The following is a 24,107-nucleotide window of genomic DNA, read 5'->3' as shown; positions in this document are numbered from 1 at the left end:
TAAGACGAACAACCACAACTATTTTTAAGAGATGTCAGGGTTTGCGAGTCGTGCCAAATAAAGTCAGACATCAGGCAGGGAGGCTGATAAGCAGCAAGAGCATAAAAATGTAAATACCTTCAACCCTCAGCAGTGATACAGTATGTCTTCATTAAAACGTAGCAACAGGAATAAACATAAAGAAGGAACAGACTGAACTTTTCCAACTCAAAATAACTAATAGCACTTTAAGTCAGCGAATGTCAGTGCTTTACAGAGCCAAGTTCAGTTGTTAATAATTAAGTTCAAAACTTTTGCTCATTATTTGAAAATATCACTGCATGGAAAAATGACCTAAGTTTTCGGAAGTCATAAAAATCCTGTTGAAGGAAAAATTGCGTGATATAGTTTATTATTAATCACACAAAAACATGTTTAAAAATAATGAGGGCTCACAGAAGAGGAATGAGAAAAGGTCAAAAATAAGAGATTTTTTATATAGGCTTTGGTGCAGGAAAGAGGACCAACTATCATAAGGCTTGACAAAGCAGCAACATGTCCCCCCCTGGTGGACAGATGTCATGCTAGATCTGTGTTGAGACCCACTTCACACCTTCACCAAGGTTTCAGCTTTTCAGGAGTAAAATTCAAGGACTTTTCAAGAACTTTCAGCACACCTAAAAAAAATTAAATAAATGTCAGACTATGTGGTTGCTTTGGGCCCTCGAAGCCACCGCAGGGTCCCCATGAAGAAATTCAATTATGATGTGAATGGACTGCGAGACTGACAACAGGCGTGTCTGACAGCAGGAGGACGACTAGGGTGACCAGACAGAAACATTTGGGACAATCCTGAATTACGAGCAATCATCCCAAATCCTGAATCATGTCCTGTTTGTCCCGAAAATAAGTAGTAATTTAGGAGAGCTGTCTCGACTTTGAGACTCAACTCAGAGTCTTGACTTGGTGATCACTTTTTAATTATCCAGTGTCTCGTCTAAGGTCCAACAGCAACAACAGCAGCTAACGTTAGTTTAGAAACTGAGCCCGCTAACAGTACCACATCAACCGTTCCACAGAGCCCCTTTAGGATAAATTCCACGTCATTCAAAATGCTTAAAACATAAAAATACAGCAACAGGAGGGAATGACTTAACTTACAGCCTGAACCATCATTGCAAGTAGAGAAACACAGTCTTTAAAAGAAAGGAGGAAACTTTACACAAACGTTGAATCATTTTTACTTTTTTATTGCTTAAACTGCCATCTGGAACAATCTATACCAAAAGGATAAACATCTTTGCACATACAGGAGGTCAAACTGAATACAGGGTAGAATAGAAAAAGAATGGTCCTCTGATCGCCTGCAGCTCTCTGCGCTGCGGGCCTGACAAACTCACTGAAGGTCGGGCTAGCAGGAGTGACTGACTACTACTGTAAAGCCCAGGTTAGGTAAGCTAAGGCAAACCGGGACGATTGCAGTGTGGTTAAAAACATTTTGGACTAAAACCAATGATGATGCTGCTATTTACATGAAAACAACATTTGTGAGTCGGACCCTCGCCCCTAACGGAGTCACTTCCTGTGGATGAGGACAAACGGGACGTGTCGCCGGTGGACACAAATCCACATGTAACCAGATTCACGAGGCGTTAGGAGAGGGGGTGCAGATAAAGATGATCAAAAAATACACTCATGTCCATGAACAAAAACTCCTCGCACTAACCTGACTACCCTGCAATCGGCACCAAAATCAAATCTTCTGGACGTACGAACATACATCTCGATTCTAAGCGAGCGCTCTGAATGAGACACAACAGAAACAGACACATGACTGGTTCAACGTCATTTCTGGTAACAGACAAGTGAGGCAGGAATGAAGAGTTAAGCCTAGAATCCAAAAGTCAACATTGTGTGATTTTGGTAAAGATCTTTAAAAAAGAAAAAAAGAAGAAGAAGAAGAAGAAGAAGACAGACTTAACATCTTATGCCATCTAAATAGAAGCAGTTAAGCTCGGGAGTAACAAACCAAATATTTGACAAAGTTCCTGCTTCTGCACGCAGCTGCAGCAGGGCCACGCTTCTTTTTTTAAAATGCACGCTCCCATTCACACCGGATCACTGGATGCCTAAAAAACATCATGCCAAGTAAGCATAGAGAACAGATCACAAGCTACTCTGATGAAAGGACAGCCACCTTTTTCAATAGGCAATAAGCGATGACACTAGTCTGAAATAAATATCTGCCTGTCAGCTCACCTGTGATGCTTCGATACATAAAATACTTCAGATGTCCTGAAATCCATAAACCAACTTTATATATTTTTTTCAAGACTTCACTTCAATAAACCTGTAATTACCCATTAAATTGATCTATTTTAAAAAGGTTGAATTAACCCATGACACAATACAATTACATACTGTTTTTGTCAGTTGACAAGAAGAAGCATTTATTTACTTTGTGGCACTGGACACCTAAAATAGAATTTATGGAAAAATAAATGTTTACAAAAGACAGTTAAACGTATTTTTTTTAAGTTCACCATCACTCCAAACCATAAGTTTATCATTTAGTCCATGATAATAATAGAACTATGATCATTTTAACTATACTATGATAACATTTTTGATTACAAACCATAGCAGAAGAGTGACCAAGTTATTTGGTATATACTAAAAAAATTGAATACTGAAATACACTTAATACTCTTGTTTTTTTTTCCTTTCTTTTTTATTTTGTTTTTTTTTTTTCCTCAGAGTAGTCAAGGCAGTTCTTGTATGGTCGTTCTACCGATTAGGAGGACAATAAGGGTGATAACTACTTCCTGTTTTGAGCTCCAAAAATAGTCAGGGAACGGAACACGCACTGCATTTCCACGGCTATGCATAATCAAACATTTGGCACTAGCCTGGTAGCTGCACAAGAAAATTAAAAGTTGTACAAGCTCTCTCAAACTAAGCAAAACAGGCTCAACGTTGTCTCATCGTACCAATCAGAGGTAACCAAAAACGAATGGAGCACAACCGTCGCACAGCTGAAAAACGTCCTGCTTTCTACGGTTTCTAGATTCTGCTCTACGCTGTCTAATCACTGATGTCAAAAGGAAACTCTAACAGGGAAGAAGCAGTCCTCTCTTCACTTAAATCTACAACATAAATCTGATACAAATTTACCAAAAGCGCCATGTAAAGGTTGATTGTCCTGTCTCGTCAGTCTGAGACCCTAATGTCTTTCAGATCTCCTCACAATCCTGCTTTGTGTTTCAAAAGAAAGCCAGCAAATACGTTTATAAACATAGGTAACATGTGATGTAACTGTGCCTACAAGGTAGCATACAGCAGCTGGTATAAGCGCTGGTGAATGGCTGAAAGAAGTCACCTCAGCGTGACGGGCGGTAACAACAAAACCATCTCCGCAGTGTGTGAAACAAAAACAAAAAAAAAACAAAAAAGGGGGAGAAAAGCCAACAGAAAGAAGAAGAAAGTGACAAAAAAAGCAAATTGCATTGGTGGACCCTGGGTCTGAAAGGAGAGAAAGAGGGATGGGGTGGAGAGGAGAGGGGGAGAGAGAGAGAGAAAGAGAGAGAGAGAGAGAGAGAGAGAGAGAGACGCCCCTTCAGACAGACAGCGAGACGAAGCTGTTGTACTGTTGGATGTTGCGTTTGAGAATGTCTGAACAGGGGCCCAGGACGCGCTCGAAGCGAGGTCGGTCCAGCTTCACGCACTTCAGCGGGCCGCGGGCGACCACGGTGGCGGCGCGGGGGCGGTTCATCAGCAGAGCGATCTCACCTGGAGAGACACACAGTAAACAGAAATCCTTGAATGACAGAAACAGAAATCCATGCAAAGCAACTTTGCGTACAATTCATTAAGAACACAAAGTCTCAGTGTTATATTTTGTTTTCCAGATCTGACTCGGCTCAGAGACATTAGTTACAGAAATCCCATTTTTGTTATGTGTTTAGTGCCACTAATGCACAACAGTAACACGCCTGATATAATATAATCCTGTAATTATGAAATAAAAGACCACTGTGATGTCGCTTTAGTTCTTACCAAAGTAGTCAGATGGTCCTAACCTCCCCACTTCCACAAACTCCTCATTCTCTGAGCGACGCTGCAACACGGCTGCAGAACCCTGAAAAACACAAACACAGAGATCAGTTGGCATCAAGCAGCTTTGAAAATTCAAGATTTAGCTTAACTTCAGTCATATTAACACCTGTGTCAGATAAGAGTCTATCATCTGTATAGAAGTGCATTGTTAAAAAAAGGACTGAATGACTAAAATGCATGTAATAATATCAGATTCCCTCTCGTGTATATATTTTGTTTTTCTGACTCTATTCTAGCGGTTAGCATCAGGAGTCACACATCATTTGATTCAGGAGGAGCTTAAGTTTCAGCCTGGCTCATCTAAAGTCCCAATTTTACATTTTCTTCATCTGAGAATTTACCAGTAATTAAAAGAAACGCCAGTCAAAAGGTTCGTTTTGTTTTTAAAAGATGGACTTAAATGAATTTTTGTCTTCTTCTGACCTTTCCTCAGCAGGTAACAGACATTTAATATAATACTGTTCTGGTTCATTTTTCATTGAAAAAACAGGTTTAATCCCAAATTTAATTTACTGACCATGTAGATACGTCAAAAAAGAAAAAGTTCAGAGAGTAAGTAGAAAGGTTATTAAATCATAATAGAGGACATTGAAGGGATTATATGATCAACTTAACATTAACAAAAGTAGCTCAGCTACAACCACTGCCTGTTGGCACAGAGGAGGATACTACATGGGTTTCGTCAACAGGTCAATGCTGCACAATGTTATGGCGTAATCATGTTCACTACAGAGCCCCTGAATGCACAGACAAGACATCTGATACCATTGAAAAGCTCAGAAACACTGCTTAACATGGGTTTACAGAGATACAGATTGCCATATAATTTAATACATTTTCATTACTTGGATTAAATTATGGCTTCAAATATTTTCATTGTTGATTGTTTGCTCATTATTGTTTTGACTGATTATTTTGTCTACAACAGCCATCAAAAAACACCAGTCATACATTCCTAAAAATATCCACTTTACAGAAATGTAAGCCAAAAAAACAAAAACAAATGATCACATATAAAAAGATGGAAGCAGCATTTTCTCACATTGTTGCATTTTACTGTTTTGATTATCAAAACAGTTGCAAATTAATTTTCTGATGATCGACTAATCAATTAATCCACTGATCTTTTCAGCTCTAGGGAACATTTTCACATCACCACTAGAGGGCGTACATGTGTGGATAACAAATTGGTTGTAATGGTTTAAATATCCACTGCTGAAAGTGGATCCAACAGCTCCCAAACTGTTAAATGTAACTATTTAATTGAAGAACAGATGACAACCGCACAACATGGAAACTGAGAAAAGTAACCCAGGCGTATCAGGTCATATTTATGTGAGAAAAGTTAGTATATACCTCTAAGATGATGAAGAATTCATCTCCAGGCTCTCCCTGCACTACAATCTTCTGTCCGTCCTCGAACTGAACGGGCTCCAGGGCATCAGCGACTGTCAGACGCTCCCATTTGTCAAGAGACTCTGTGTGGGGGGGGGGGAGAACACAGAAGAAAGGAATTAGCTGAAATGACGGACAACCCTAAAAAAACAAAAAAAACCATCTTGTTTGATCGAGATATTTTTTAGGTGAGATATTTTTATATGCTCTTTCAGGCTATTTTAATCTCAGCACCAAACACAAGTAATGTGCTTCTCTTCATCTATTTTTAAGTTTCGGAGTGAAGCTGATATGAATAAAAAAATAAATAAATAAAATGAAATGAACCCACCTAAAATGGACACTTTCCTAAGGAATTCCTCGTACATCTTCCTCTTTCTCAAAGTGCTTCCCTATGGAGAAAAATATCTGTATTAGTGGAATTGTGTAAAATAAAGTTAAAATAGAATATAAACAGCCGAGCTTTATGAAGTCTTTCTTCACAAGTACAGTCAAATGTCTCCTCACCATAAGTATTCTCCTGTAGCTGTCTCTGTCGATGCCCCACAGCTTGACGTTGGTCTTGGCTCTAACTGTGGCCGCCCTCGGGGTGCCGTATATCAGGGCCAGCTCTCCAAAGCTGCCTCCTTCCCCGATGCTGGTCACCCATTCATTGTTCACATACACCTGTCGGATTAGGAGGGAAGAAACCAAGAAAAAAAAAATTAGATCTTCTCAGTAGTAGAGCTGCAACAATGAATCGATTAGCAAACTAATGGCCAACTATTTAGAAGATTGATTCATCGGTTTGAGTAAATTTAAGAAAGAAAAGTCAAATTTTTCTGATTCCAGCTTCTCAAATGTGAATATTTTCTGATTTCTTTACTCCCTATGAAAGTAAGTGAATATCTTTGGGTTGTGGACAAAACAAGACAATCTTGAGCTTTTCGAAACATGAAACTTTCTACAAATGTTTGACCATCTGACATTTTATAGGTCGAACAACCATCATCATCAACATCGATTCATCAACAAAATAATCAACGGATTAATTGACAATGAAAATAATCGTTAGCTGCAGCCCTAGATGGTAGTTTAATATTGCTTTCTAGAAATAAACAACAAGGATAAGATACTCACATCCATCTCCCCTTGGTCGATTACATAAAAATTGTCACCTTCGTCACCTGGGTGCACAAAACAATACCGTTAGCATCGAAGACATGCTGTGATTTGGATAAATGTTTGTTCAACTAAACTCTGAAAAGATGTAATCCTACCCTGCAGAATAACTGTTTCTCCAGCGATGTAGGTGACTGGAAACATGGCATCAAATATGTCACTGGAAAGGAACAGAATTGAGAATTGATCAGCAAGGAACAAGGTTACATAATTATCAAAACTTTATTTATAAAAGACTTTTAAAAAGGCACTCTGAATATTCTGAATTTTTCAGAGGATTCTCACTTGTTAGAAGTAATTTTTCATCAGAAGTGTGAACGAATTCAACTTGCACCATTAAGAACAGGTGAGATTTTCAGGTATTTTTTGATCATAAAACAGGTCTTGTTGCTCTATGAACACTGTGAAAGTGTCAAAACACTCAATCCACAGAGAAATGCACACAGCCCTTATTTAGAAACTGAGCCTTAAAATGACCGTCTGGACTTCTGTGAGGTTGTGATGTCATAACTATGCAGTCACTGCCATAAGTCACGCCGCCGGTACAGCTGTAGTTGCAAAAAAAAAGGCGCAGAGCTGATGTGGAAACACTTTGGGGGTTGGCTACTCAGGCCTGTGAGTGCTGACCAATCAGAGCAGACTGGGCTTTTCAGGAGGGGGGCCTTAAACAGACAGGCACTAAAATGGAGCGTTCAGATTGAGAGTGAACAGAGATGCGGAAGCAATGCAATGCAGTTTGAGAAAAATAATGTGTTTTTTTTTTGTTTTTTTTTAAACATTAAAACATGTTAACATTTTCTAGTAGACACCTAAAATAAAAGTATGAACCTCAAAATGGACAGAATATGATATCCCTTTAAGGGGACTGCTGTCTGCTATTGTCTTCCAGAATGTTAATATGCAATAGATACAGGGATATATATATACATATATTTCTATTAAGTATAAAACTTAAATTTAAATAATTAATTAAATAAATAAAGAATTAATAATTCTTTTAACGTTGGCTAGAAAGACTATAATGACAAAGCGGGTTGGGGGTGGTTCTTCTGTTATTAAACTGTGGAAATCTCTGATATGTTGTCACTTCAGAGAGGTTGAGATAGTGTACTTGCTGTGTTTGGTTTCCTGGACATCTTATGCAAATACTTTTTATGTGGTATTTAGTTGGCATTTTCCTTTTGAAAATCCAAATGAATAAAAAGGGGTTAAAAAACGTTTAAAGACAGGTACCTCCTCTCATTGTCGTCCAGGTGTGAGAAGAGCACATTCTTTTCAATAGCTTTGGCCAAGGCTGCCATCGTCTTGTAGTCTTTTGGAATGACCTTAGAAAACAACAGGTGACTTGTTTAAAACGTTTTCACTCAAAGTTAACTTTTGATAGTATCTGATAGTTGATGTAAGTGTTGCCACGGCTGCTTGTCTACCTTTCTGACATATGAGGCTGCGTCCTCCTCTGTGTAGACCTCTGCGCTGAAGGCTCCTCTCCGCCGGCGACCCTTTACCACGGGGTTCATGGGAGGAGACACCTCCTCATCGCGCGAGTCTGAACGGGAACTGCTGGCCTTCTGCTGGTTCTGAATCTGCTTGGCCTCCTCCTGGAACGGAAGGAGGGGATGGAGTCAGCCAACAGGGTTCAAAGCTGCTGCAGTTCATCCAGGTTAAGTCAAGGTTGTTTATATAGCACTTTTTGTGCTACATAAAGTACTTTTCAACTTATACAGACTAGTGAATATGGCTTTCAAATATTAACGCAACCTTTTTAATCTCTTCAAAAGCACTACATAAATGGTCGAACTGGGCGACAAAATCAAATGTCACAATTTTTTTGACCAAGTACTTCAATATTGATATTGCCACAGTGTTGTAGGGATGACTATTGGAGCTTTCACAAAATTTCAAAACAATGAGATTTTTAATAAATAATCATGTGGCTGTGGATATAATGACTAAGTGGGTTAAGGTATTAGAACAAGTAGCACATTTAGAAAATTACATCACTACTGGGATGCAGCCTTTAAAACCAGGAAAAGACAACACTTATGTCATATGATAAATCAATATCCAAAATCTAAGACGACATATAGTCTCATATCACAATAACGATATAATATCAATATATTAACGGCCCGACTGGTTATGAATTCATCTTCCTGGCCCTAGATAGCATACAGCAGTACTTTCATTAAAAAAAAACCTCTGAAAACAATTCACAGAAGTGCTCTATCCATTCAAGACTGGAATATTGCACTGTTGAAAATAGTTAAGCTTGAATGAATATAGGCTGTCTCGATAAGTATAACACAATACGGTCACACTTCTTAGCTACCATATCCTGAAAACAACAGATGGAATAGCTATCAAATGTTGTACTTTAATAAAACATGCAGTTAGACTAATGCTCAATTAAGTTTATGATATGCAAAGACTACCCCCACTGTTCATTTTCTTTTCCTTATTTAATTAATATTTATGTTATTGTCTTAAATTTTTCTATGTTGATGATTTTATGGCTTGTTTTTGTTTGTTTTGTTTGTTGTTTGTATTTATTTAGTTTGTTTGCTGGATCTATTAAATTGCCTGACTGGCTGTTTGTGTAAGATACAAACTATTGCTGTACGGTCTTTTTTTGTTTGTTAGTTAGTTTAAAAATAATAATAATTCACAGTGGTGGTAATGTGGAATTTCAATTATTGTATGTGCAGCTATATGTTTTAATTTCAATTTAAAGAATCGTTTGAATCAAGCAACTCTTATTTGCCTCACTAGTTTGTTAATTTACTGATAATTAAAGTAAACGTAGCATCCAGGTTTGACTATAAAACTGATCCCCAAGTGTGCATGTACATTTGGGAAGTTGAAATTCTTTTCCACAGCATGTGCTTATTGTATACCAAAACCCTCTAATATAGCGTTGTGCAGTGTTGTCAATATGCATAATAAAACTTTCAATACAAATTTTCTGCAGTATCAGTACACAGGTACAGTCTGCAACTAGCCAAGAAAAAAGAAGTTGTATCTCGTTGTCATGTTATAGCCTTGCTATCTTTATGTTTTATTTAAAAAAAAATGTTGTGTCAATTTTCCCCCATGGTATCAAAGTTTGTATCAGATATAGATATTTTAAGGTATTGTATCGAGGTCAGAAGTTTGCTGCAGTTAAATCTAGAGCTGGACTGATGCTTGATTTTTTTGGCAGATTTGGAAATTAATTTGCAATTATTCCTCAAATGTGGATATCAAACACTTGTGACAACGATATGTAACGTAGGCAGGATATTTTATAGTTTAACATTAACCTTTACGGTCTAAAATGACACCAGGGAACTGAAACAGTAAACTTAACTGGGAATTTAATAAATCTGTGTTACCTTAAGCATCTTTCTCATCATTATAAACTCTAGTTGCCAATGACCAAGCTGGTGTCTTGAGAAACTATAAATTAATATAAATTAAATCAATCAATGCAGAGGTAAAACATTTGTGCAGGAATAACTATGTTTCGTTGGAATTGAGTTTTCTGGGGATGTGATTCCTTGCTCCATAGGAAAACAAGTGGGGTGCATGTTGCTTTCAACTAATGGGGCTCTAGTCACAGCAAAACAAAACACAGAAGCAAGTGGGAGAGAAAATAGACTGCTCTGGACACAGATGTTATGAAGCATAACTGTCATCGTGGGGGCCAGCATGCCTGAAAGAAAGCCAATTAGTTTGCTTTTAATAATGTTACAATCAGTTTTAGCTATTGCTAAGAAGATTTTACCCAAAACATGTCAAGCAAAACTTATTGATAATATCACAAAAAGTGCTTCAGGGGAAATGAGTGAGAAATTGCTTCATCTATGACATCAACTGCATCATAGATGTGTTTTGTTTTTCTTTTTGCCTGAGAAATAAATAGTAAACATAGTCCGACCAAGTGTGAATAAATAAAGCTTATGATGACAACTATTAGCTAGCTTCTGAGACATTAACAGCCCGGTGTTATACAAGTGTATATATTGCTCAGCTTACAATAAGGATAACAAAGAAGCACACACACAAACCTTCTCCAGCCTCTCGAAGTACTCCCTGAGGAAGGCCATGGGCCTGTCTGGCCTGGAGGTGCACAGCTGGACAATGCAGTCCTTCAGCAGCTGTTGAATGTTGTGTTTCTGCACGTACTGCTCACACTCCCTCAGGCTCCGCTCCTCCTCGCTGCTCGTACTTCCAGATGCCATGACGACAACGGCGACCCTGCTCTGTGACCTCTAACCTTTGTACTGGGGAAAGTGGACAGTAGCGGGGGAAAAAGGAGCATGACTTCAGATCATCATTGTACAACTCTTGATGAATAGAGAGCAACACAAGAGTCGGGGTGTCGTGATGAGGAATGGACGGACAGAAAACATGAGAATGTGAGAAAAATAGAGCCCGAGTGAGAATGCACTGAGAGGTGGGGTGTTGTTTTGGCACTGTGGAGCCTGAGTGCCTCTGAGTGTCGGACTGGTCATATGACGTGATCACGCATATTTGACCACAGACAACAAACTAGGACAGGCACTCTGTGTGTCCTGGGTTTATTTACCCAAAACAATTCAAGTTTTTCACCAGCCTGAATGAAGCCCTCTATCAGTCGGACAGTATCACACACACAGCCTAATTTTAGAGCAATGGTGAAATGAGGGCCAGTGAATCAATCCACTGTGAAACAGACCACACCATAAATGCACTTGCTTGGGGTTTCAACATTTCAGGTCACAATGCTGCCACTGAGCAAAACAGCTTGTCAGATCCCAAATCATGTGATCGGCCTCTGTGATATGAACTTCTTCAGACAGCTTTGAGCTGAAACAGGAAGGCCTCTGAAGCCCTGCTGTAACCAACATGTGCATTTTAGATAAGAACATGAGCGAGCAAGTGCTGTGGTCCAGTCCATCCTGTCACTTGCAAGTGCACCAAGCAAGCATGTGCATCAGTATAATAGGATTCGGATCATTTCTAATCTGTAAAGGCCCAGGGGAGATTACTAGCCATGTTATCAAAGATGAGGCTGGCAACTTACTGCACTCATGGTGGAAACTTGGCAGGCCTGCTTTAAGCTAAACCGTTCACAGGAATAACTAAGTGATAAATGATACTGTTTTCGGATCAGGTGGTATAAATTAAGAGCTAAGACAAGGGCCAACAACAAGTCTCCTCAGACTTGTATTATTAGTAAATCTTGGTTATTTTTATCTGAGGTAGTGAGAGTGTACAATTAACATGTTAATTCTCTAATTCAGTTACAGAGCTGCAGCACCACCTCTGCTGTCTGATGGAAGAAGCGGGCTGTCAATTAAATTAAAGAAAACACTGCGATGCACAAATGACCTTGCTGAAAGAGTGACGGCGGAGTATGTTGGATGATACATGATAATAAAGCATCTAATGGTCAACAAATTGAGTAAATGTTGTCGCCTTTAAAGACAGTGAGAAGCAAAAGCCCCGTCTGTAACACCGTCTAGGTCAGGAAGCCTTCATGAGGAGGCTGACGGCTGCAGCCGAGTAACTTACAGCAAGCAAGCTAATGCTAAAACACTACGTTACCCTTCCCTTAAAAAAACAGTAAACACAAAATACAAATGACTAACACACGTTTTATACTTTTGCTTGGCTATCTTTGGCCTGCGTTGTGTTACAGAGTGGGTCTAGTTGATGCCTAGCTGGCTAGCTCCGTGCAAAGGCAAAGCTCTCCTCCAATGACGCCATCTTGAGCTCTATCATAAACAAACGAGAGACGGAGGAAACAAATTTCACCTATCCAGAGGTCATATGATCCACGAGCAGAAGAAACGCAAATACTCACAAGAAACTGTAAATTCCTGCCGAGCCCTTCGATAGCGACTCGGGATGGATGATATTTCTCAAAGCGTACCGTTACCAGATCCTCCTCGCTTCGATTTTTTTCCCGAGCCCTGGACCGCTGCCCCACCGGATACGGCTGAGAACCAATCAACGGCCGTCACTGACGTCAATTCTCCTCGTTCTGACATGTGAGCTCGTAACCCCTGGCAACCTTAAAGGAGCCCGCACGGAAACCGTGACGTCAAGGAAATGGTTTAGAAAATGAAAGAAAAAAAATCGATTTATATCTGATTAAAAATTACCCTGATAACGAGAATCTCTGTGTGTTGCTGTTATTTAGAGATGAGTAAACCACCCTGGCTCACCGCAGGGTGCATGGACTTCTTTTTTTAATTTCTACATGAGGGTATTTGGGGATAGATATCCTGGAGGGAACTGAAAAGTCAGAAGTGGGCTCCCCCAGATAGATAAATTCTCATAGGAACATATGAAATTGGTGCAAAGTTCACTCTTTTCTCAGACACAGATAATGTGAGGTACAAAATAGTAAACATTAATTTGTACGAATCATGTAAGTGTATGTATTTAAATCCTTTACTTGAGTAAAAGTAGCCTAGTAATACCACAATGTAAAAGTATTCAACTACAAGCATTAGTTCTGCTTTCAAAAGGTTACTTAGGCTGCATACAATACAGAAGTATCATCTGCAAAATGCACTGAAACTATGAACTACTAAAGTAAAAGTACTCATTAAGCAGAAATATGTGTTATGTTATTATTTATACTATTTTTGCTGATGTATGAATATCTAAATAGTATTTTAAAGTTGTTGCTGGTCAAAATATAGCTAATTTAATTGGTTTATATTCTGTTGGGTAGTTTAATCTATAAAAAAGCATCATATTTGTTAAACTGACCATGTATGCAAGTCTGTATATAAAATATGCAGTGTTGTAAAAAGTAAGCCAAACTCATGCCTGAGTAAAAAGTAAAGATAATGTGTTAAAATATTACTTTGGTAAGATTGAAAGTCACCCAGTTTAATAATACTTGAGTAAAAGTCTTAAAGTATCTGATATTATATATATATATATATATTCATGTATATATATATACTGTATACTATAGGTCAATTGTCAGATCTAATATTACTCTGATTATCCAAATGATTTTTAAAAAAATCTGATGACCGATAATTTTAATTTAAAAATGTGCTACTTTGAATCTGATGCAGCATGTAATCTGCAACTAGTAACTAAAATTATCAAACAAATGTAGTGGAGTACAATATTTGCCTCCAAAATGTAGTAGAGTGGCAGTGTAAAGTAGCAGAAAATGGAAATACTCAAGTAAAGTACAACTACCTCAAAGTTGTACTTAAGTGCAGTACTTAAATGTAGTTAGTTACATGCCATCACTGAAAATATGCACTTGCAGTGTAACAGGTATAGCTTTATAGTACAAGAATGAAGTAACATACAATGAAAATACTTAAACAAATACAAGTACCTCACAAATTAACTTAATACTATATGCTATTGAATTTGACCCAGGGGTAACAACAGCATACATTAAAAAAACAAGCCTGTTTATTGTCTTTAGCCTATTACATATATCCATATTTAAAACATTTCAGTATTCAACATTTGCATATAAGCTACGTAAACATGCACGTAAAATACTTAAAAATAATAATAATGGCCTAAATAAACATGTAATGCAAAAGTATTACATTTAGGTAAAGATAAGCAAAAAAAAAGAATAATAAGTATAATAACAAACACACAACATTGTTATTTTAAAAAATGGTGGAATAATATCAAATAGTCTCGCTAAACACTTGAACGTCTCTGTCCCAGGATTGTTGATGTGTCTCTGCGCTGACGGGAAGTCAAAAAAAAGAAAAAAAAGAAAAAAACCTTGATACGGATTTTATCCAATGAAATCATCAAAACAATTCCTCGTGACAAGACAGAAAGTATAATTGGCCAATCAACCGTTTTTTCACCTAAATAGGCGGCTCTCGTTTGACTGACAGCTGCTGTGTCAAATTAATCGGAGGCTTTAAGCAGCTCGACCAATAGGAGCGCCGGAGCGGAGGGTTTGACATGTTGCCGCCGGCCTATCGTGAAGCACCTCAGCGTGACGCATCCACCCATCAGCTGTTTTTGTTTTGCTGTGTGGATATTAGAAGTTAATAACATAATATCAGCAGTATCGAGGGATTAAAGTGAAACGGCTCACTCAGGAGGTGTTATCGATCATCTGGTATCCTGTTCCGATTGTCCGCTCGGTGTGTGTCATGTGTGCCATCTGATCCAGCCTGCCCGGACATTCCTCTCCCCTGAAGAGTGTGAGCGTGGCGCTTGGAGTCGGGGAGCAGAGGAGGGGAAGCGGGTTCCGGCGGGGATCGACCCGAGCCCAGAGGCCTCCGACCTCGACACCGGCGAGAGGAGACGGAACTCGGCGGTCCGGATGGAGTCCCAGGACGCACCGGACGCCCTCGAAGCGCAGCGCGGCTTCATCTGTGCCTCGTTTAACCAGGACACCACGTAAGCGACCTGCGAGTTGGGCCCAGCGTGAACTCAATCTCCTTGATGCACCTGACTGTTGCATAATTGTTTTCAGTCGCATTTAACAGCCTACTCTTGTTTATGTTATGTGATTTAGTAATAAGCGCCAACAACCATGCAGTTGTGTTTGTGCGTCCAAAATGTAACTACAGGCTAACTTCTAGATTAGACTCGAGCAGCTGAAAGTGAAGTAGGCCACTGTGTTAATCTTCAAGGCCTGTTGCACATTAAACTAGGTGGTTACTGTACAAACTTCTGGCTGTTGTGTAACAAGACTCAGCTTAATGCATATTATTGAAAACAGGCCTTTTCTACAGTGTTTAATGAATGTTTCCTACTTGGTTCATGACACTAAACATACATCTTTACATGTTCATTATTTGGATTTAACAGTAAGGGCAAATGTGGTCTGTTCTGAGGTTATAGAAACATTATTGAATGCAACTTTACAAGCAGAAGTTGCTATTAGAGGGTAAACTACAGTACAAATCCAGCAGACCTCACTGACTTCTTCAGTTACAGGTGTGCTGGCCTGGATAAACATCTGCTGTGTCTCTGATTGTAAAACTAACCAGGTGTCCAAACAGTCCACAGGGCCGTCTTAACTCTGTCATCGTGTTCTTTCCAACCGTGATAAGATAAGGCAGCCTTCTTTGGGGGCAATAAACAGATTTTAATGGCAGCTGTGTTGTCTAAACAAGATAAGATAGTCTGGGAGAAATCATGGCTACCAAGCCGGGGTGTGACCTGGTGACCGTCTCATGTCAGCATTGGTCATTACAGCTTTGCCGATGATGGTGTTACAGTCATCTTGCACTTTTTCCGTGATGGAAACTAGCAATCAAAAAGGGCAGTGGTGTGTAGCATCCACAACCTAGATTTGACCCGTTGTTTTGTGCAGTCTGTGTGTCTGTGCATGGTTAATCCTATGCTTTTCAATAGCAAACTATTCTTTCTTTTCCAAATCCATCCACTAATCTGTTCTAGTGTTACCAAACAGACAGAAAAAAAAAAAAGGTTTTGTGGGATTATTTTTACGACAACAAAAGTCGACTTCATGCATCAAAAATGTTGAAAAAACTGAGCTGTAATTGTGTTTGTGTTTCAGGGTCATTTATTTTTTAAATCACTATAATTAAAAACTGTAATTACAGTTAAGCTATTTTTTAGTGTAACAGTGCTGGGTGTGGCTGTGTGTGTGTGTGTGTGTGTGTGTGTGTGTGTGTGTGTGTGTGTGTGTGTACGTTATTGTAGGTCTCTGTCGGTGGGCACCAAGACTGGCTACCGGCTTTTCTCAGTCACTGCTGTGGACAAACTGGACTGCATCCATGAAGGAGGTAATACAAAGGACAGTGTACTTGACTCTTTGTAGTGATCTGAAGGAGTTCAAATTACAGGAAATATATTTGTTTAACATCACACGACACTCATACAGTAAGTGCGCTGTGACACACCAGTATCTCCTCCCTGAGGCAACATAAGTGCAGAGATAGACGTCTGTACGGTATTGTTTGAGCTGTGGTGAGTTTCACCTCAGACAGCCTGCAGAATGTTTGCTCTGCTGTTGACAGAGGGCAAAAACAGGAACGCTACATTTTCTAATCCTCAATAGCAACAACGAAAGAGAAAGTTTGAGTCAGTTTGAGCTCATTAATGTTCTCTCTCTTTAGTTTCCACCGCAGGAACCTTCGCAAGATACTAGGAACCTTTGGAGGAACTCTGTGGGTCCAAATTACGTTCCTGAGATATTATTTCACCCTCAGAAAAGTCCCTGCTCGCGGGGTATTACTTTCCAGAAGTGCAGTGGATTTATTTGCCCAATCGTTGCGCATAATTAGATTAATTAGAATTAAAAATGTATAGGAATTGACAGCAAAGAAGAAGCTGTTTATGAATTTACTGTACATGAACTGTGATTTGAACTTACATCGGAGCTCCCATTACGCTCCGGAATAAAAGCATGCAATCAGTATCCAATCTCCTGTCCTTCCCAGTGGAGTGTCCAGACGTGTATATAGTGGAGCGGCTGTTCTCCAGCAGTCTGGTGGTGGTGGTCAGTCTGTCCATGCCACGGCGAATGAACGTCTACCACTTCAAGAAAGGTACAGAGATTTGTAACTACAGCTACTCCAACAACATCCTCTCCGTCAGGCTCAACAGACAGGTAAGAAAAGGAGATGGATCTCGATTTACCTGTAATCCTCAGAGTTGTTGCATCTGGGTTTCACATGTATATATTTTGTTATTGTGATGTCTCTGTCTGTCACTGTCACAGCGACTGGTGGTGTGCCTGGAGGAGTCAGTCTACATCCACAATATCAAAGACATGAAACTACTCAAGACCCTGCTGAACACACCGATGAACCCCTCAGGTACACTCAAGTTGTTACTGTATATCTGTATAGACCACATAAAGTGTGTACATTGATTCTTGTAGACCACAATTACCTTACTTTAAAGTGATAATATGTACGGCAACAAGTGAAATTTACAGCATAATGATTAACACTATTACATTGATTGCAACCTCTGAACCAATCAGCTATCATCTAATGGCGATTAAGCCTCTGGGGGCAACGGCCAGTGTTTCAGGGCTTCTGTTGTAGCCAGCAGATATTCAGGAAACAGATATCCGGGCCAAAACTTCATCTTCTGTGCACTGGTCGTTGTTTACAGTCTAATTAGCAACTGGAGAAGCAAGAATAGGGTTGGAGTTTAGGGAGGATGTCTACGACCTATCTATGAATGCCGATAAATGTTTAAAAAAGATAACAAAAAGCTATTTCCTCATCAGATGATTAGTTCCGAGATTGCAATGCGATGCAGTGCAATCGTCAAATGCGTTCAGCCACTTTTGCTCTCGCTTGTTTACCTGCATGCAACCAAAGCCTGCCAAAACATGATTGATAGGTGTTTTAAAGAGAGAACAAGACAGAAAACTGCCTAAATCATTCTCTCTACTGTCTTGTAGGTCTCTGCGCTCTCTCTGTCAACCACAGTAACTCCTACCTGGCGTACCCCGGCAGCGCCAGCATCGGAGAGATCACCGTCTACGATGCCAACAACCTGGTGAGGCTGCATTAAAACTCTTAACATAGCAACAAAGGGAAAATTGCAGTTCTTATCATGTCTCTTGGTAACCCCAATTGGGGCCAGGGTTGGTGCTGATGTCATTAGAACGCACTTGTTTGCCCCTTCAGAGCACTCTGACGCTGATCCAAGCCCATGACAGTCCCCTTGCAGCCCTCACCTTCAATGCCTCTGGCTCCAAACTGGCCAGCGCTTCAGAGAAGGTGAGGACTCGATTTCCTTTTTCTTTTTAGATCTTTTGTTTTGTCATCCACCAGATTCTATCTGAACATGTTCTCGTCTACAGGGCACTGTTATCAGAGTGTTCAGCGTTCCTGAAGGACAGAAACTGTTCGAGTTCCGCAGAGGGATGAAGAGGTCAGCGTTACTTCTTTCACGTAGTCAGATTAGAAACTGTTAACAAGCAAACTGTGGACAGATGGTGGTGAAGATGATTCATGTTGTTTGGTTAAAGCCAGATTAAACAAAGGGCTTGTGACAGTGAGTAGTTCAAATGACCCTCCTGTTACTCAGCAGTTAGTGTTGAGGTGAGTCAGACACTTGCTGCTCAGTGGCCAAAAGACCATGACCTCTGACGTCACGCTTGTACAGCTGTTTTCCAGGTTGTTAGTCCTATAAAAGTAGGGAGTCTCACAAATTATCTTTACACGGCTTTCTGATTGATCAGCAACGGAAAAAACAATTGATAGTGAAAAAATCCAGACCACATTTCATGGTCGAACAACATATTTTAGCCTCTGTTGGACAACAGCTAACATTAGCGTTCGACTGCCTCCTAGTTAGCATTATTGTGATGGTATTATACAACACAGAGTGTCTCTGACCGAGTATCTCTGATTTTAAAGCAGAAATACTGGATTCTGGAGAGGCTGTTATCACGCACCACTTCACAGTGCTGCAGTCTAATCTAAAAACATGAACATAAATCTACATTTGGGCTAAATCTTTCTGAAACATCAATTGTGTTGGAGTAAATCTTTCTTGTTTATTTTGTTTCCAATAAAAATCTGTATGTAATCTATTCCCTCTTTCTATCAGATACGTTAGCATCAGTTCACTGTCCTTCAGTGCGGACGCCCAGTTCCTGTGTGCCTCCAGCAACACTGAGACGGTCCATATCTTTAAACTGGAGCAGCACAGCCCCAGGTAAACACACACAGCGTTTCTACTTGATGAATGAAGCCAGTGATTTGTTTTCTGTAGCTTAAGTAATGAATTAATTGACTTACCAGCATAGACATGGTTCTGATAAATCTTGTGCTTGTACTTTAATCCAGACCAAAATAAACCGCTATTTGCTGTCAAAGGGGACTTCTTTCTTTTATCCCTGGTAAAATATTTTCTTATTGGGGATTAAGATTACATGTCATTCATGTTGCAATTTATCTGCATTAGATGTCTCCATGGTCCTCCTCTGAACCCTGTATGGTTCAGAGGAGGACAATACATGGAACGATCAGCACCCTCTGCTGTATTTATCATGCAAAGCAACCCACTCGTGTTCCTATGAAATCCAACAAAATGGCTTACTATAAAAAGAACAAAAAGAAGAAAACATCTAAATGTCTCCACTAATGATTTATCGATGTTAAAAATGCTCACCTTGTTTCCAACCAGTCAAGAGGAGGAGTCTCCTACATGGTCAGCGTACGTGGGCAAAATGTTCACAGCAGCCAGCACCTACCTGCCCTCCCAGGTGTCCGACATGATGCATCAGGACAGAGCCTTCGCCACAGTACGACTCAACATGTTCGGCCTGAAGAACATCTGCGCCCTGGCTACGTAAGACAGGAGAGGGACGTGTATTCAAGGAGAGAGGTGCATTTGTGTGTGGGTTCCTTCACATCTTGTGTGTGATTTTGTTTGTCAGGATTCAGAAGCTCCCTCGCCTGCTGGTGGCGTCCTCAGACGGCCTTCTCTACATCTATAATGTGGATCCACAGGATGGAGGCGAGTGCGTTCTGGTCCAAAAACACATGTGAGTGCGTGTCTGCATGAAACAATATGCTGTAACTTCAAAAAAGGTGCAATGATTTATGTTTGGTGCCCCCCAAAATCATCTACATTTGGATTTCAAAACATTAATTGTGAGCTGGGAAGAAATGGATTGGAAGGTATATCTAAACTGAAATTAAAACAAAAACCTTCCATATGCAGCTTTAAAATGTCACACTGCATCATGCTGGTTTTATCAGTCTCTGTCCTCTCTGTTCGTGCAGGCTGTTTGACTCCAGCGAGGAGCAGGTGGAACAGATTGAGGAGGACAAACTGGAGGACGTCTCTCCCCAACCACCCAGCCAATCATACGCTGCGACTGTGGCTCTCCCTTCAACCCCGCCCTCCTCCACCACTCTCATGGGTACAGTATTCCTCATGATTAACTGATGGAAACTTAGGTAACAATTTATGATAACAATCAATCATAAATACATTTATAGGAAGTTAAACTTTAGTTAAAGCTGCTGTTAACGTTTATAAGCAATTGTTTATTGTGAAGGTTCAAATGACGTTTGTAATACTTTGAAAATGGTTAATAAATATTGTGTAGTTCATCTATGAACAGTATTTGGGGGCTATTATAAAGTCGCAACTGATGTTTATACTTGTAAAGGTTTACCAAAACTTTTCCTAGATTCAACAGCAAAAACCTTTTATTAATGATTATTAACTCTTATAAACTTTACCTACAGCAGGCCACAACCGTACATGCTTTCCAAAACATAACATGTGAAACAAACAGGAGTTCCCAGTGGACGCAGATTATGATCAGTATTAAGAGGCCAACTCATTTTCCTCCTTCCTTCCCTCCCCAGGTTACTCTGAGGACGGTGGAGCCCAGAAAGGTGAGGTCATCCCAGAGCATGAGTTCGCGGAGGGCCCCGTCTGTCTGGACGACGAGAATGAGTTCCCTCCGGTCGGCAACCAGAGTAACTGACCAAACCCTCCCTTATAAAAAACATCCAATCCCTGCATAACAATCAGACTCACTTGTTTCAAGCAGGGAAGATGGACAAAAATATTCCTGTGTGTGAGACATTGTGGCACCCCCACCCTCCCACAAACACGTACCCCTGCTGGCCTAGGGTCAAATCTTGCCAGAGTGTTACTTCCTGGTGTTTCCGTATTCTGTGTCCCTTTCCCGTTTTTATAAGGACTAAAAAAAAAACACTAAAAAAAACTACATTCAGAACATCTTAAACACTTAGACAGATTTAAAGACTGTGTCCCACTCTTAACTCCCATATTAACAAACAGTGTTAGAACCTTTTTTAAAGACTGACTGTACAAAGCAAGAAACCCTGACAACACAGTTACATTACTGTTGCACAATATTAGCATGGTAGCAACCAGATGAGCGTCTGGTTGTTCCTGCAGAGTTTTAGTGAGAGGAATGAATATACCAAGATAGTAGAAAAGAGGACTGATTGACAAAAATGCTCAAATGCACAAAGAGAGAGGTGCTAAGACGTCACCTGACAGGTCATTTTCGCAGTAGTCAAATCTCTTGAGATTCGTGTCTTGTTTTCTGTGACGATTTTTGGGACTCAGCATCTGAAAAGCTATTACAAGGGCATTTCTGTCAATCAGGTGTCAGGAATTTGGGGAGCTCATCAGTGGGCATTAAACGTGTCAAACCTCAGCAAAGAGGAGCAGAAGGAGAACATGTTGTTTGTGTGATACACTATTTAAATCATGATACATGCAGTAAGTACTACATGACATGCGGATGCAGCTGTCATCACTAATTCTGGTAGCAATAGATGAGACTAAACAATGTGTGGAGTCAGAACCTGATGATGGGCTCTGTGGCAGCAGCTGAATGTGAAACGCTTGGTGGCGAGCTGTACATGACAAAGTTACAGGTCCTTGAATTTCAGTGATATCCTGAAGACCTTTTTATTGACTAAATGATGCTGAATACAGTCTGTTAATATGAAAGTCATTTTTACTTTGATGCATTACATGTTCTTTTTGCAAAAATGTTTTAAGTATTACACATCAAATGCATAGACTTACCAATGCGTAAATTATATATTGAGGATTTTTACTGTGTGTATAATGTATATATAACATTTATATATAGTTCTGTTGTAATAAGTAACATGGTAATACCATTTGATTTGCCAAAAGGTGGCGCTGTGAGGACACCCTTACGCTGCATTGAGCTGTTTGATACTGGACATTTACATCAGAGACTCATTAAAGCTGAGAAGTTCAACCTCTGCACGGTGTCGTTTTGACTTTAAAATAATAATGTCTATTATTATGAATCCTGTATTGAATGTCATATCCAACAAAATAATAACAAGGCCAAGTTGTGCACATGTTGAAGGTGCACTATATAGTTTTGGGGGGGGGAAGAAATTTATCAAAAGAGAGCGATCTTCATTGACTGATTTGTTATGCCTAAACAAACTTAATAAACAGACTGTCTTTGTTTTCATGACTGATGAATAAACAATCTGACCTTAAAGGACAACACAATTTCATACTGTTTTACTTTGTTTGTATTTGGCGGACCCTGCCACCTTTCTAGCTTCAAACAGTGTTCTGGGGACCTTGTTTTCCTCTGAGAACAGCTTGTTTATTCACTCATGGGAAAAAATTTATATTTCTGAGTTTGTATTATTACCTCATTATTATTGTAAATCTTAAAATTCTGAGTTTGGATTTCTTCTCCAAAACTACAAAGTGCCCCTTTAAAGGTTTGACCCCTGAAACTTACAATGTTCAAACATGCTCTCAAATTTTTACCAAAATTGATTGATAAATAGCATGTCTAAACTGTCTGATAGTTCTTATTTTTCCCAAATTATTGACCTTTCAATACCAGCTGGATAAAGTTTGGCTGCAGGCGCCTCTTTGCTCTCTCTGCTTGTTTGCACGTCTCCCGCTGCAACTGGACATTGAACCTCCCAAACAACACGGTCTATAAACAAACAGCTGAGCACATTTAAAAGGAGATATTTGTCTCCACATCTGTTTGCGATGTTTGTGTGTGTGATTTCCCCATCCTCAGCCCAGCGTGTGGCAGCGACAAACAGGCCGTGTGGGGTCACAGGAGGGCGCTGCTGCTTCGTCTGTGCTGTAGTCCGCCGTGGACACAGACTCGTCGCTGGCAATGTCCCATAATAACTCCTCCCTCCTTCGGGCGATCCTCTCCACTACTGCCCGGTATTCAGGTGTCTCGACCTCCAGGGGTGTTTCCTCAGCCTCGTTACGCTGCAGATCAAATATCAGCGGCGGGTCGTGGAGCTGCTGCCGTCCTGTTGCACCACCACAGGCCTCAGCCGCACCTGTTGAGGAACAAGGATATGTGATTTCTTATTAGCCTTTTTCACATTTTTGCCACACTAAAACTTTATTTTTTCAAGACAAAATAATACAACTCAAAAACATGTAATGTTACAGTATATGTACATTTCTGTGAGTTGTTATCCTTTGTGTGCATTAGGTTTAGCAAAAAAGGGTTAAACAAATATGAAATTAGCGTGAAAAACCAGACAAATTTATGTTCCCTTTTATTACCTTTAACTAATATCAGAGTTTTGAATATTTCATTTTGTGATAAACAGTAACATGAATTTAAAGGTGCAATATGTAAGAATTGGACACCTGTTTGTCATACTCCAAACAAATAGGGGCAGCATATCACCAGAGTAGCTAACTGCTGCTAACTACATTCTGTTTATGACTGTAGCCACAGTCAGCTTGTTAGCTTAGTTAGTCGTGCAGCTAACCAGCAGCACTATCCTACAGCACTACTGAGTCATACTTTTAAAAAACGTATTTAATTTAACACTTAAATATCGAAATTTACACAGCATGATGCTTCACTATGAAAATGAGGCCGCTATCACAAAGCCTTTGGAGTTATCCGCAGAGAATATGTGAACACATATGGTGGCAACACTGACATCACTGCTGGAGAAGCATCTTTTGTCATTTTGCTGGTAAATACGTTA

General features: G+C 39.8%; 3 protein-coding genes across 6 annotated transcripts in view; 1 reads left to right on the top strand and 2 right to left on the bottom strand.

The window, feature by feature from the left end:
- Positions 1–1,213: 1,213 nt before the first annotated feature.
- Positions 1,214–12,629, bottom strand: LOC141015536 (cAMP-dependent protein kinase type I-alpha regulatory subunit). The gene is made up of 11 exons (XM_073489658.1): positions 12,479–12,629; positions 10,698–10,913; positions 8,079–8,249; positions 7,885–7,976; positions 6,750–6,811; positions 6,610–6,656; positions 5,998–6,156; positions 5,822–5,882; positions 5,452–5,573; positions 4,036–4,117; positions 1,214–3,768 (listed from the first exon to the last, which is right to left on the bottom strand). The coding sequence occupies exons 2-11, from the start codon at positions 10,869–10,871 to the stop codon at positions 3,596–3,598; spliced, it is 1,143 nt and encodes a 380-aa protein (XP_073345759.1). The 5' UTR covers positions 10,872–10,913; positions 12,479–12,629; the 3' UTR covers positions 1,214–3,595.
- A 1,983-nt stretch (positions 12,630–14,612) lies between these two features.
- LOC141015529 (WD repeat domain phosphoinositide-interacting protein 1-like) lies at positions 14,613–22,364 on the top strand. The gene is made up of 12 exons (XM_073489646.1): positions 14,613–15,030; positions 16,306–16,388; positions 17,046–17,215; positions 17,327–17,423; positions 18,023–18,120; positions 18,252–18,344; positions 18,428–18,498; positions 19,180–19,287; positions 19,759–19,923; positions 20,012–20,119; positions 20,361–20,500; positions 20,955–22,364. The coding sequence occupies exons 1-12, from the start codon at positions 14,954–14,956 to the stop codon at positions 21,074–21,076; spliced, it is 1,332 nt and encodes a 443-aa protein (XP_073345747.1). The 5' UTR covers positions 14,613–14,953; the 3' UTR covers positions 21,077–22,364.
- Positions 22,070–24,107, bottom strand: part of arsg (arylsulfatase G) — an 11,254-nt gene continuing 9,216 nt past the window's right edge. For all 4 annotated transcript variants that reach the window (XM_073489642.1, XM_073489643.1, XM_073489645.1 and 1 more), the window contains one exon: positions 22,070–23,438. In XM_073489642.1, coding sequence (XP_073345743.1) covers positions 23,158–23,438 — 281 coding nt within the window. In that variant the 3' untranslated portion in view covers positions 22,070–23,157. The remainder of the gene's footprint in view (positions 23,439–24,107) is intronic.

The sequence above is a fragment of the Pagrus major genome, chromosome 20 (assembly GCF_040436345.1).
Source record: "Pagrus major chromosome 20, Pma_NU_1.0".
Taxonomy (NCBI): domain Eukaryota; kingdom Metazoa; phylum Chordata; class Actinopteri; order Spariformes; family Sparidae; genus Pagrus; species Pagrus major.
The sequence above is the reverse complement of the archived record's forward strand: the minus strand, read 5'-3'. Positions and strand labels throughout refer to the sequence as shown.

Coding starts and splice junctions, on each gene's coding strand:
- LOC141015529 (XM_073489646.1), top strand. CDS start 14,954: ATGGAGTCCCAGGACGCACCGGACGCCCTCGAAGCGCAGCGCGGCTTC. Junction 19,288..19,758: donor CTGGAGCAGCACAGCCCCAG/GTAAACACACAC, acceptor GTTTCCAACCAG/TCAAGAGGAGGAGTCTCCTA. Junction 19,924..20,011: donor AACATCTGCGCCCTGGCTAC/GTAAGACAGGAG, acceptor TTTGTTTGTCAG/GATTCAGAAGCTCCCTCGCC.
- LOC141015536 (XM_073489658.1), bottom strand. CDS start 10,871: ATGGCATCTGGAAGTACGAGCAGCGAGGAGGAGCGGAGCCTGAGGGAG. Junction 6,157..6,609: donor TCGACCAAGGGGAGATGGAT/GTGAGTATCTTA, acceptor CTAATCCGACAG/GTGTATGTGAACAATGAATG. Junction 5,574..5,821: donor TAGGAAAGTGTCCATTTTAG/GTGGGTTCATTT, acceptor CCCCCCACACAG/AGTCTCTTGACAAATGGGAG.